The sequence below is a fragment of the Oreochromis niloticus genome, linkage group LG20 (genome assembly GCF_001858045.2).
Source record: "Oreochromis niloticus isolate F11D_XX linkage group LG20, O_niloticus_UMD_NMBU, whole genome shotgun sequence".
Classification (NCBI taxonomy): domain Eukaryota; kingdom Metazoa; phylum Chordata; class Actinopteri; order Cichliformes; family Cichlidae; genus Oreochromis; species Oreochromis niloticus.
The window spans coordinates 1,822,349-1,836,118 of NC_031984.2; the positions used below are offsets into that span (position 1 = coordinate 1,822,349).

Below are 13,770 nucleotides of genomic sequence, written 5' to 3' on the forward strand. Positions count from 1 at the left end.
CCAAGGAGGCATACAGCTCATCACCTCTTCCTCCCCTGGGGGGCTCAGATCACAATCTGGTTCATCTCCAGCCTGTGTATAAACCTCTAGTACACAGAGAACCAGTAGTGAAACGCACAGTAAGGAAATGGTCGGCAGAGACTGAAGAGGCCCTGAGAGACTGTTTCCGTTCTACTGTGTGGGACAACCTCTGCAGCCCCCTGGAGGATGACCTCAACAGCATCACAGACTGCATTAAGGATTACATGAACTTCTGTGTGGACAACACCGTACCCAGCATCATCAGAGTCTTTAGATCTGGAGACAAACAGGAGCTGAGAGTTGTCCAGAAGAAGCTGAAATGGAAGATAAGGCAAGGAAAGGAAAACTACAGGAGGAAGATGGAAGAGCAGCTGCAACAGGACAACATCAGAGGGGTTTGGAACAGCCTGAAGACAATCTCAGGACAAAAACCAACCCCCCAGGCTGCAGGAGACTTGGGGTGGGTGAATGACCTAAATAAATATTTTAATAGGTTTGATCAACCACCCACCCCTCCCCCAGCATCGTCCCCCCTGCTGCAATCTCCCTCATCTTCAGGGCCTGCCTGTCTTTTATATCAGGACTTCACACCTCCCAGCTCCCAGTCATTACACCCACCCCCAGTTTCTGTGGACTCCAACTTACACCCCTGTCCCCCAAAATCCACTTTTTCTATCTCAGCACTTCAAGTGAGGAACAAGCTTCGCAAGATCAAGGTGCAGAAGGCTGCAGGTCCAGATGGCCTCAGCTCCAGGCTCCTGAGGTGCTGTGCAGATGAACTGTGTGGCATCCTAGGATTTCTGTTTGTTACGCCCCGGCTCTGCTAGGTGACAGGGGAGGTAACATAAATGAGCTCAGAGACAGGGTCAGCTTAAAAACCCCCCCCACAAGATTTATTACCACAACTGACCAGGCCAGGGGCCGTAACGCTGTTCAACCTGAGCCTGTCACTGGGGAAAGTACCACAGCTGTGGAAGACCTCCTGTGTGGTACCGGTACCAAAGACCTCCCATCCCAAGGACCTCAGCAGCTACAGGCCGGTAGCCCTGACATCGCATCTGATGAAGACCCTCGAGAGGTTGGTTCTAAACCATCTGCGCCCCCTGGTGAGGTCTTCATTGGATCCACTACAGTTTGCTTACCAGCCTGGCATTGGGGTGGAGGACGCCATCATCTACCTCCTGCACCGAGCTCTGACTCACCTGGAGAAGCCTGGAAGCACTGTGAGGATCATGTTCTTTGATTTCTCCAGTGCTTTCAACACCATCCAGCCACGACTTCTGAGAGACAAGCTGGAGCTATCGGGAGTGGACCACCACATGTCCCAGTGGATACTGGACTACCTCACAGAACGTCCACAGTATGTGAGGTCACAGGGCTGTGTCTCTGATACGCTGGTCTGCAGTACGGGGGCCCCACAGGGAACTGTGCTGGCACCGTTCCTCTTCACCCTCTACACTGCAGACTTCTCCATCAACTCCCCACGCTGTCACCTACAGAAGTTCTCTGACGACTCTGCCATTGTCGGCCTCATCACAGGTGAGGACGACTCAGAGTACAGACAGTGGACTCTGGACTTTGTTGACTGGTGTCAGCTGAACCACCTGCTGATCAACGCCGGGGAAACCAAGGAGTTGGTGGTGGACTTCCGGAGACGCAGACCCACCACACTGACACCGGTGAACATCCAGGGAGTGGACATTGAGATAGTGGACTCTTATAGGTACCTGGGTGTTCACCTGAATAATAAACTGGACTGGAGCCACAACACTGATGCTCTTTACAGGAAGGGTCAGAGCAGATTCTACCTGCTGAGGCGGCTGAGGTCATTTGGAGTCCAGGGAGCGCTTTTAAAGACCTTCTATGACTCTGTGGTGGCATCTGTCACTTTTTACAGTGTGGTATGTTAGAGCAGCAGTTTATCGGCAGCTGAGAGGAAGAGGTTGGACAAACTCATCAGGAAGGCCAGCTCTGTTCTGGGATGCACCCTGGACCCAGTGCAGGTGGTGGGAGACAGAAGGACTCTGGCCAAAATAACATCTCTGATGGACAGAGTCTCCCACCCCATGCATGGAAATGTTGCTGAACTGCAGAGCTCCTTCAGTGACAGACTGCTGCATCCTAGATGCATGAAGCAGCATTTCCGCAGGTCCTTCCTCCCTGCAGCTGTCAGACTGTACAATCAGAACTGCTCCCAACAATCATAGATGTTTACATCTGCGCTGTAACAACTTCTACTGTTATAACTGCACATTACTTTTCTCAGCTTAACTCATTGGAAGTTACATGTCTATTTTTTTATGCACAGGTACAATACACAATCTGCACTTTTCTAATTATCCTAAATATTAACTATTTAAACATCTTTCAGTATCCTGCTCTGTTTGCACACTACAACCTGGGTTTGCCACTTACCTGTACTCTATTTTTAATAACTATACTGTGAAAAGATTTTGTTTATTATTCAAATATGCTTTGCTTGTGATTGTGTAAACTCTGAATGACGATTCACCCTGATAAAACATGAAACCTTGCCTATGCTTATCAAATGCATGTGAAGACAAGTTCCTGTGTAAAGAAGAACGGAAAATGCCACTTAAGCAGACGTTTAGTATAGTACGGACAGAATGTTTAGTAAGATATGCATTTGTCAGTCAAGCAATATATTCTGAGAACAGGCGGAGACTGCCTCCGTCTGCTGTGTAAACTACGTGCCTATATAACCTGCAATAAAGAAGAGTACTGTGTGACTCTCCCGAGAGTTCACCCATTGTACATATGATTTTTTATATTGTCTCATTGTGTCTCTGTTTTACTTTGGCAGCCTTCTATTTGGGAATTTTCCCCTGACATATACAGTACTCTGTTTTGGTAACTAAAACACTAAAAATTGTGTTTCTCTTCTGTGTCCTGTTCTGTTTGTATATGTGTGGGGTTTTTGTTTGGGTTTTTTTTGCTGCTGATACAACCAAATTTCTCCTTGTGGGACAATTCCAGGATTATTCTATTCTATTGTATTATTGAATTAGGAACCAGCAAATTGGGACAAGGTTATCTGAATCATGCTATAAACACAGATACACTGAAAAGTGTTTAAGTTTCCAAATAGCTTCATAAATGAACTGTTGTTTGTTTGCTCTGATTTTCTTTCCCTAAAACCAGACTGCCTGTTTTCTGTTTGATGTAATCAGAGGACCACCTGCTCGGTGTTTGTGGGCAATTGTCCCAGTTTCATGTTTCATGGTAAAAAAAGTTTCAACCATAGTTCAGTATGATTGAAACTGAATTGATAATGACAGGAGACCTACAGTTTAATGTTGTTTAAGCATATTTATTATGAATTTTATGAATCAACAGATGAAGAAACAAATCAAACTCATTCTAAATATTCTACAAGCTCTCGCATTTCTCACCATTGTTACCTTCAGACTAATGTACTAGACTAGCTATTAGCTCGTGCAGTCTAATGTTGATATTGGTTAAAGCAGTTACTTAGAATTTATCACCCAGCTGGTGTAGCCTTAACACACAAGTTAGAAAAAAACAACCAGACAGTGAACTGAGAAAAAACACATCTGTTAATGTCTAAAAGAAAGAAGACAAACTCTGATTTGTCATCAGTTAACTCACCTCCTCAACAGAGAAACCACTGACAGGCTGCAGAAAGATGGAAAGCTGCAGCATCTCACTGGTCTGAGTGAAAATAAAGCTCTTTCTCAGTTTGAGACAAATTTCCCAGACAGGTCTGGCCCACTGTTCTTACTCTTATTTCAGGACAACTATTATGGAATCAAAAACTTCAGAGTGCTGACTGGTGCTAAATACATCTGTAAAATCTGTCATAGGACCTCTAATTTCTTTTATTTGCATCAGTGTGAAGGGAACTTCTCTGCATGTAATGAGCCTGTCTGTAGCCAGCAGCCCGGCTTAGCGCCTGTTTACTGTGTGATGAATCACTCCACCCTGTCTTTCTGTAGCCCTGCTTGTGTGGCAGGTCTAATGTGCAGGTACTGGAGGGCTGGTGCAGCTCGATTTCCACCAGTGATACTGACACCACCTGGCTGGTTCCCCTCCCTGAGACACTTTTTGGGTTTTGGTTTGGGTTCTTGAATCAAACAGCACTGTGTGCAGCGTTTCTTCACCCACACACTCATTTACTGCTGATTATACTGCCCTGACTCACCATGGCTACTTTACATTTTCTCCTTTTTCTTTCACTCAAAATAAAGGATAGTAGAACTCAACATTCCTTTATCCTCAGAGAATAACCCAGAGCACCCGCTTCAGATGTTATCAGTCTATCCAGTGGCTGTTATTAGCAGTTATCACTCCCAAGTATGGCTCAGATTGGCCCTCCTGTTCTGCAGCCTCATCCCAGTACAGTCTATCCTCCAGTTCCTGGGGCCTCTCCTGAACCTGCTCCTTCACCCATCCCTTCTCCCAGGGTGAGGGCGACCAGGGCCCGGCCTGTCCCTGTACCCGCGCCAGTTCCTCTGGTGGGGACAGCTGTAGGGCTGCAGCTATTGATTATTTTAGTAATCGAGTAATTATTTTTTAAATGTGCTGTTCAAATAAAGCTGACTTGACTTGAATAATAATACTGAGTTGACAGAATCCATGTGTATTGCATAAAGACACATAAAAAGTCATAGACTTTACAAATATACATGTATCTGATAACAGAAGTTCTAAACTAAAACTCCTCCAGGTGACGGTGTGACGGCAGCTGGCCTGGAGTAAAACACAAAATACAAGATTAGAGCCTGACGTTGGGGCGGTGAGGTGATGTAAGCACTGCTGCCCAGATTCAAGTCTCCAGGTTCAAGGGTCTTGGTCAGCTGGGGTCTTTCTGTGACATTAACATGTTCTCCCACGGTCCAATGAGACGCTTCTTAGGTTATGCCCAAAAACATATAGGTGTGTAACTGAGAGAGTGGGGTTTCTGTCACTTGGCCCTGTGAAAGACTGGCTACCTGTGCAGGTGGACCCGCCTCCCTCCCTGTGACAGCTGGGACAGACTCCAGCCCTGTGACCCTCAGCTGAATAAGCAGTTAACAAAAATGATCCACAGATGATCAGAAATTCCCCCGTTTACAGTTGAGTGGGTAACGTGCTGATCACATCCACTGACTGTGTTGTTGTTGTAAGTTAGGGTAACTGGAACAGCTGTTCTTTCACAGACTGGACACCACATCAGCTCCCTGCTCCATCCTGTTGTACAAACTGGTGTGACACTAAAGTCTGTTCCATACAAATAATCTGATTCAATACAAACACCAACATTGTGCTGACCTAAAGAACACAAAAGTCACAGGAACGATCTGGAAATGTGGGATTTGCAGCAGGACTGATGTGGATCACACAGTGAAGGCAGATTTATTATGTTTCAACCACTGTAATAATGATAGAATCTGAGTGTTTAATGAGGGGATTAATGACATACTTTGATATATGGAGTAATGCCCAGATGTCTGTTTTGCATGTGCTGGTCTTTACTGGCTCTCAGTCTCCACTGATGGATGTTTCTGGACTCTGGTGCTGCAGACATGGGGGGAGCGATGAGAGCTGAAGGAAACAACCAGCTGACACTTTGATGACGTCCCTCCTAAAGTTCACCAGATGAGATCCAAAGACAAAAGCAGCAGGAAGCAACGCTCTGCCATCGTGCTGATGAGCAAGCTACATAAACCCTACTGAATCCCTCTCTGTGTGGATCTCACAGAGAGGTGGAGCACAGGTGCAGCAATGCTAAGTGACGTGCACTACGTAGCAACTCCCACTACTCACACAGCACAAATACATCGACAACACATGTGTGAGCTGGATGGAACGAGATTCACTGAACATGTTTCTGTAATACTGACATCTGAAATAGTGAAGCTGCTGATTTCATTTTGTGTAAATCTAAATATTCTTGTAACCATATCACACACCATCCTTGTAGCTGCTGCGTGCTACGTATGCTAAGGTTTTATATGGTTTGCTGTTAGCTCTGTGCAGCTAACCAGCTGATTAACTTCAGTTATGTCTGATGTAGATTCATCATTGATTCCAAATTAACATTTACTGCAATTGATGAACACTAAAATAAAATAAAAGAATCCAAAGCTACGATCGTCTCTGTGTAAGGATTAGTAAAATATGAAATTCATAACATTTAATCATTTTTCTAAATGTACAAAAAACAGACTGATCAGGAGAGTTAATGTTTTTTGTTGTTTTTAATCACATATATTGGCCGTTTCATGATACAGAGGGGAGCGACTCAGAAAGTGTCTGTCCAGGGTGGGAGGGGTCACTCTCAGGGTCCTGGAGGTGTCCAGGTGTTGGAAAGAAGGGAGACTGCAAACACCTTCTCAGCCAAATGGATGACACACTGCAGCAGAAAGACTTCACAGTCTCCACTCATGTAGGATGATGGAGGCTGGTGGGGCTGGTTCCTCCTGCAGACGTTCCAACAGCTGCAGTTCCTCTAACGGCCACTTGAAGCTGACTCCAAATGTGAGTGAATATTTACAGTTTTCAGGGTCTGTGTTCAAACTTTAAACCTGAAGCACTGAAATAAACCCTGGTGTGAATCCAGAGAGTCTCATGTGTGGTGTGTGAGTGTGGAGTAGGTCTGGTCCTGGTCCCTGGCGGCTGGATGGAGGCTCTGGTAGGTCGAGTCTTCACGTGTAGAACCTGGAGTACAGTTCTCGTAGTGGACGTCCTAAAACAGAGACAAACTGTCTTCTTCACATAACAAGAACAGACTCTGACTTGGTGAAATCATTTGTGCTGGTAAATATTTCCATGTTGCCTCGTTGAACCTCTCAGACAACAGTGTCTCTGTTTGTTGTTGGAGTCTCCGTCTGGGCGGCCATTTTTGTCACCTACCTGTTTGAATTCACCTTCTTGGATTGTAATTTCTGGAACAGTCTACAAACTGAACCATCACACTGTGACTGCTTTATTTCTTTGTTACAGTAGCAGTCTGTCAGCAGTGAGAGGAAACAAAGAGAAAGAAAGTCACCTCCATGTTTGTGCCCTCTGAGTTTCCTCTGGTCCTCAAACCTGTGGAACAAACAGGATGTTCCTCTGTTAGAAGGACCAACCATTCAAAGTGCACATGAGGCTGGAAGATCACGGCTGCCCCTCCTGTTCTTTCATTCTGCTTAGTTGGACTTTATCAAACTTTTTTACAATTTTCATGGGTCTTGTAGTCGGTATATTTTTTTCTGTTTCATACTTTGTAACGTATTACTTCACATGTGAAAGGTAACCTTCCTTGTCCCTTTGTTACGCGTGGGATTGTGGATGGAATCCAACAAAAAGACGTAACACATATTCCAGCCCTAACCCTAACCATAACCTTTATCGAGTTAGTGTTTTCCAATGCGATTATTGATTAGAAAGTAAAATAAATGTACATCAGGGTAGATGTACATTGTAGATCCAGTCCAATCGGTTGTCATATTTCCTCCTGTTTCTGAACGTGTATTGTGTACCGATAATTTGTCACATAGTGCAATATGTTACGCTTTGGAAGTCAGAACATGTTGGTTCAACATCATCTCTACAAGTCACTCCACTCTCCTCTTAGAGCCCAAAGCGAAGCGTGCAGGATGAAATATTTTGATGTTTGACTGCAGCTGTTTGACAGACTTCAAGTGAAGTGAAAATTTCCTCTGAGTTTTTGGTTATAAATGAGACGCTCTGTGTGTTTCTGTGTCTCTGTTATCTTACCTCTGTTGCTCTTCCTCTTAATGCAGATTATTAGAACAGCCAGTGATGAGAGGATGATGATGATGAGCAGAGAGATGATCACATACAGCAGCACAGCTGTGACAGCAGAACAAGCTTGTTTTACTCTGATTTACTGATTGATGAGTTGCACGTGTCGTGTAATAACAGACATGAAATGAATAAATAAACAGATAAATGTTCTACATGAACACGAGGAGCTCACAGAGAATTTAGAAAAAGCAAATGTGTTTGGCACAACATCACATTCACATCATAATTCTGATTAGAAAAGCTGCCACACAGGACAGGCTGATTAAAATCATACTGTCTCCTCTCAGACTCACAGATGGATGTACCTGATGCTGCTCCTTCAGGCTGCTCAGTGCTTCCAGTCCAAGTTAATGAAGGTGTGGAGCTTCCTGTAGTTGTGGCTGATGGTCCAGCTGCTGAACAAGAGCAGAGAGGAAAGTTTGACTTATAAATGTTTGGAGCTGTGAACAAGAAAAACACAAAGATAAAGAAAAATGACGGAGAAATCAAACGAGCCTTAAATGGATCCACTGACTGAAGAAACAAATGATTGGCTAATTTAGTTTTAGATAAAAATGCACTAAAATAGTTTAAAAAATGAAATAAAACATGAATGTATGTTGAGATATCAGGTTCTTTGAAACAGCTGCAGTGACCAGTAAAGACATTTAGGGACATTAATGGTCACCAGTTCAGCTCATTTCCAGCTCCATGTTCTTATTCCTGCTCTCGATCACAGTAACTTTACTTCAGAATAATTCTTGTTTCTAAATAATTCTGTTTATATGTTGAGATAAACTGAGTGCTGAGAGCAGTCTGCAGTCTGAGCTGTTGGCTCACAGGGATTACTGTACATACACTCAGCTCAGTATTAGAAGCTTTGCTCATGTTTAATATGAACATCCACCACTGGAACAGGAGATATATGACAGGAAATAAGGAACAGCTGAACAGCTCCACTCTGACAACATTTGATTAATGTCAGTAAAAACTCACCATCTGTGACAGTGACCTCAAACTCTCTGGATGAGCTGCTGGAAGATCCAATCAGTAAACATCTGTACCGTCCTGAGTCAGACTTGGTCAGCTGTGTGATGCTCACACACAGAACTCCTGATTCTGAAACATATCCAATGTTGTATCTGTCTCTCTGAGCTTTGACGTCATTTGTGTCAACAAGAATGTTGTGTCCTCTACATCCTCCCCTGCAGAACATCTTTCTGTATCCAGCTTGTTTAAAGGAACATGCGACTGTGAGAGAGCTTCCAGTTTCTTTATTGAAGTGTTTCAGCTGAGCAGGATCATCGTTTCCATCCAGCAGTGCTGTTAAAGAGACAAACAATCAATAGTTACTATCTGTGCTGAAAATGATGCAGTCTGATCACAATAACTCCAGTTTGATCCACAGTTACACTGGGAGCTGCCCAGTTCAACCAGTCTGACAGAGGAACTGTTGAACTAACTGAGATTTAAACGGCTTCATAATCAGACTGATGGATTCATGAAAAATCAGCTTTTATGATAAGTATAGACTCTAAAATGTGAACACTTCATGGTTTTTAGACTTTTGTGTTATGAATGTTTTTTTCACATATTCATTGAGGAATAAAACATTTAGTTGTGACGGGAACTCTTGGAAAGATCAAACTGATGACACAGAAGCAAAAACTCATGAAAGAAAATCAAAGTTACATCAGAAAATCTTCCTTCATTCATCAGCGTCTGTTTCTGACATCAACATTTCATTCACATCATTATCAGCTGACTCACTGATATTCACACACACTTGTGTCCCAGCTGCAGTTCATCGGTTACTTAGAGGAGTCCAAATGTAATGAAGAGTTTACAGAAGAACAAACTTCAGCTTCTTTAAACCATCAGCAGCTGTCAGTGAAAACTCAAACTTTGCTTCACAAACAGAAACTAAACATTTCCACAGCTGAAACAGAAACTCACCTTCAGCAACAACGATCACAAACGGTGTGAATGGAGCTGATGATGGAGATCCACCCAAACCACAGCTGTACTGTCCAGAGTCAGACTCAGTCAGCTTTGAGATGCTCACAGATAAAACATTGTTTTCATATTCAATGCTGTATCTGCCTGTTTGAGCTCTGACATCAGTTGTTTTAATTAGAATATTTTCTCCTTCACATTTTTCTCTGCAGAACATCTTCCATGTTCCTGGAGAATTAAAGGTGAATCCAGCTTTAAAATCTCCTCCAATGACTCCATAGTGAAGAATCTGAGCATTGGTGACTTCAGGGTTTCCATCCTGCAGAGCTGTTGGAAACATGAACCATCAATAGTTACTGTTTGTACTTCCTGTAAGAAGCTGCAGTCTGATCACAGCATCCACACACAGACACACTGAGACTAAAGTCTGAATAACAATAATGATTCATGTCAAATACATTTTATTGTCTACAATGGTGGAAAATCTTCTTTCAGTCGACGTGACTCAAAATATATCTGAACATGTTTCCTGTGCATGAATAAAATTACAATCAAAGATGAAGATAAACAAAATATGACATGTAAATGACTCAGAACTCCTCTGTGTGGTACTCGTAGGAATTATATGTTGAGAGATTGAAGCAACAGCTCAACATGCAAGTTTTTCATGTGTTTTATCCACAGGAAGTGATGTCATCATTTAGTTTAAATGTACTGCTGGTGTCAAAGTTCATGAAGCAACAACAAAAACAGTGATGAAGTTTTTCTTTGCTGTAACTTTGTTTTACTGAATAAATGAATGAATCTGATGATTGAAAGCAGCAGTTTGTTCCCTTTATTTCACCGACTGCAGTTTGTTTGAGGAAGTAACAAATACTTGCAATGAACAACATGTTATTGAGTAATTTATGACTATTTTAAAGCTCTAAAGCCAAACTCAGCAGCTGCTGTGTGTCAGTTACTTTGTGTAAATGATTTCAGTTCATTCCAGCATTTAAACTCTGTGCAGTCGTATTTCTGTTCAGCTCTAACAGGACAAACAGGAAGAATTAGGAAATAACTTTTCACAGAACTCTGGGTTTGAAAATGCTGACAGATTTAACTCACGTGACTCACAGGTTTATATTTGTCTGCAGGAAGTGATGTCATTTTGTCAAATCTATATGCACTGTGGGAGTGAACTGTGAAGAGTCACAGTGAAGAAACATCAACATGTAACAGGAAAAGCAACAAAATGTGTTTTTGTCTTTCAAATAAAAATTCATTGACTTGATCAACAAGTTTGTGTTTTCAAATAATAACTGAAAGTATCAGGTGGAGTTTTTACTTTTATATTACAGGTTATTCTGAGGAAGTAACAAATACTTGTAAGAAACCGTCTTTGAAAGGACGAATCCTAAAGCCAAAGTGAGCAGCTGACATGTCCATGAATGTGCTCACTGTGATGGTTTCTTCTGTCCATACTGGCCACAAACAGATCCATGAAATCATGAATAAAAGCAGTTTGAATGGAAGAAGCGTCCATGAAAGTGACTCATAGCTGACTCTGATCATCATGTTTAACAATAGAAAGAAACATGTTGGAAGAATGAGAGCGACAGAAAGAAAAAGTGAATGTACTCACAAAGGAAGAAGAAGCAGATCAGAGTGTGATGGACTTTCATGATGAGGCTCTGATGGTTTACTGCTGCCTCTCTTCTTCTTCACTGGAAACCAGGAACTTGTGACGCCTCACTTCTCTAACTGAAGGAGTCCCTCCTCCAAACACACAGCACACACCTCCACACTCCTCCCCTCTGCATCCGTCTGTGAGTCTGCTGCAGGGCCTCAGGCTTCCTCCTTATATTTATAGTATTATGTGCAAAGTGCTGCAGGAAACACAGTGATGACACTTGACTCTGCTAAATTCAGCACAGTGACCAAAACCTCCAACAATGATCATCATTCATCATGAAATCATTTCTCTTACTGTGTCTGAAGATAATGAGCTGAAGTTTGGGATCATTTAGACAAACAGTTTGGGTCAAATGTTAGAAAAGAGTCAGACTTTGTTTCTTCTCACAGTTTGTTTAACATGAGTAGGGATGGGTATCGTTTAGGTTTTATCCGATACCGGTGCCAAACCGGTACTTTTGAAACAGTGCCAGTGTTCCAGATCAACTGGCGTTGGTCGAACAGATGTGTGGCAGTCTTGCGTTTCAGGAGCTGCTACCGACAAACCAGCAAAAAAAACGCCAGATGTGTCATCTGTGACACTTGTGAGGTTATCTCAAACACACTCCGTCAGTCTTGATGCCGTCGAACAACAAAATGTTTAAAAATGTCACGAGTTTACCTGGTGATATCCTCATGCGCCACGCGATCGCAAAAACGGCAAACAATTAACACCACGTCGGTGTTGTTCACAGGACAGGAAGAGTAAACGATCGGGAGACTCTTGTCGTCGTTATCGTTCCCCTCGCACGTTTTATTTCTCCGGTTTCAGCGTTTTTGCTTCACAACTAAAGCGTGCAGTTTACTTTGTGCACTAACATGGACTCGAGTCAACCAGCGCCACCTCTGGCCAAGTGCCACAGCCTACAGCCAGATCAACTTGTGACACACATCTGCACCACGTTTGAATTCGTTTCATGCACAATTGTACCTTTCAATTGTGTCTGTTTGTGCGTCATGCAAATAAACCTTTGAAAAGAATGAAATGATATCATATATTTATTGTGGCCTACATTTGTACAAAATTCCAAATTATATACACAAAGTCATAGAAATCACCACTCCAATTGATCATCATGATTTTAATATTCTCTTTTTCCATAACAATGAAATACGCCTTGGACAAATATGACACATCAATAGTTCATTGGTGTTGTCACATCACATCCTGTAAGCATCTTCTGTCTGTGTCTTTTCTCTGGAAATGAATATTTCCAGCCAATATAGGCAATCCAACAACATGGCTGGAGAGTTGGTAGTTATATACAGTCTGTATAAGTGTGGTTAATCTAATGAACATTTGTCACAGATGACACATTTGGCGGGTTTTTTTTGCTGGTTTGTCGGTAGCAGCTCCTGAAACGCAAGACTGCCACACATCTGTTCGACCAACGCCAGTTGATCTAAACGCCAGTTGATCTGGAACACCGGTGCTTAAAGAATGGAGAACACAAAATTGGTCCAAAAACCTCTCATGTTCAGCTGTTTTTTTTGTAAAAAGATAACAATGTTAGCCTTTTCTGCAGCTATAGGGCATATATGGTCTCACTCTTGGCTGGAAGCAGTGCTTAAACAATGGAAAAAACACAAACTTTGTCCAAAAACCTCTCATGTTTAACTGTTTTCCACTTTTTCTTTGGTCATTTTAGCCTTTTTGGCCAGGGTGAAGGGAGCATCTGCCATCAAACAAGAAGACAGCCGCATGTAACTACGACGGTGTTTGCTAGTTCACCTTACATGCATTAATGTAATAATGTGGTTAGCCTACTCAACGTTAATTACACACGAACAACATGAAGCTACTCACGCAGAGGAGAACGGCTGCTGCTGCCATCATCATCCTCATCATTTCTGCTACACTGGCAGGGCTAGGGGCCAGGACTCTACTCTTCGGGTTTTTGGGGGTTGTTGCTAACTCCGGGTCCGATAACAGGCACCACACCCGCAGTAGATGTGCTCGGTGTGAGGTCTCGCAGCAAGCTATCAAACACGGTGCATTTCTCGGCTTTAAAAAAACCCGCTATGCGTCGCCAGGTGTTTCATCAGATTTGAGGTGTTACCTCCTTTGACAGTATCACAGTATCAGCTTAAAGCACTTGTTGCAGGCTGCTGAGTTTGCATCTTTTGCTGTGAAGTACAGCCAGACTTTGATCGCTTCGCCTTGGGCATTTTTAATCTGTAGCTCTGGTCTAAAAGGACGTACGTACCTGGCCCCGCCTACTATCCTCGGAAATGATTGGCTAGAATTGGCTCAGGAAAAAAAAAAAGCACCGAAATAATGCACGGAAATGTGCGCTGCTTTTCGGTCTGGTTACTACCGTTTAT

General features: G+C 42.9%; 1 protein-coding gene across 3 annotated transcripts; it reads right to left on the minus strand.

The window, feature by feature from the left end:
- Window positions 1-6,207: 6,207 nt before the first annotated feature.
- Window positions 6,208-13,303, minus strand: LOC109196136 (uncharacterized). Of its 3 annotated transcripts, none has more exons than XM_019349448.2 (8): window positions 13,253-13,303; window positions 11,357-11,600; window positions 9,733-10,059; window positions 8,773-9,099; window positions 8,091-8,192; window positions 7,747-7,842; window positions 7,034-7,074; window positions 6,208-6,730 (listed from the first exon to the last, which is right to left on the minus strand). In XM_019349448.2, exons 2-8 carry the CDS (start codon window positions 11,394-11,396, stop codon window positions 6,611-6,613), a joined length of 1,053 nt encoding a protein of 350 aa, XP_019204993.1. In that variant the 5' UTR covers window positions 11,397-11,600; window positions 13,253-13,303; the 3' UTR covers window positions 6,208-6,610. The 3 variants fall into 3 exon arrangements, with proteins under 3 accessions (XP_019204993.1, XP_025757742.1, XP_025757741.1); XM_025901957.1 differs by lacking the exon at window positions 13,253-13,303 and adding an exon at window positions 12,068-12,164; XM_025901956.1 differs by lacking the exon at window positions 13,253-13,303 and having other exon boundaries at window positions 11,357-11,812.
- Window positions 13,304-13,770: the final 467 nt, after the last annotated feature.

Coding starts and splice junctions, on each gene's coding strand:
- LOC109196136 (XM_019349448.2), bottom strand. CDS start 11,396: ATGAAAGTCCATCACACTCTGATCTGCTTCTTCTTCCTTT. Junction 10,060..11,356: donor GATCTGCTTCTTCTTCCTTT/GTGAGTACATTC, acceptor TGTTTCCAACAG/CTCTGCAGGATGGAAACCCT. Junction 6,731..7,033: donor CAGAGGGCACAAACATGGAG/GTGACTTTCTTT, acceptor TCTCTGTTTTAG/GACGTCCACTACGAGAACTG.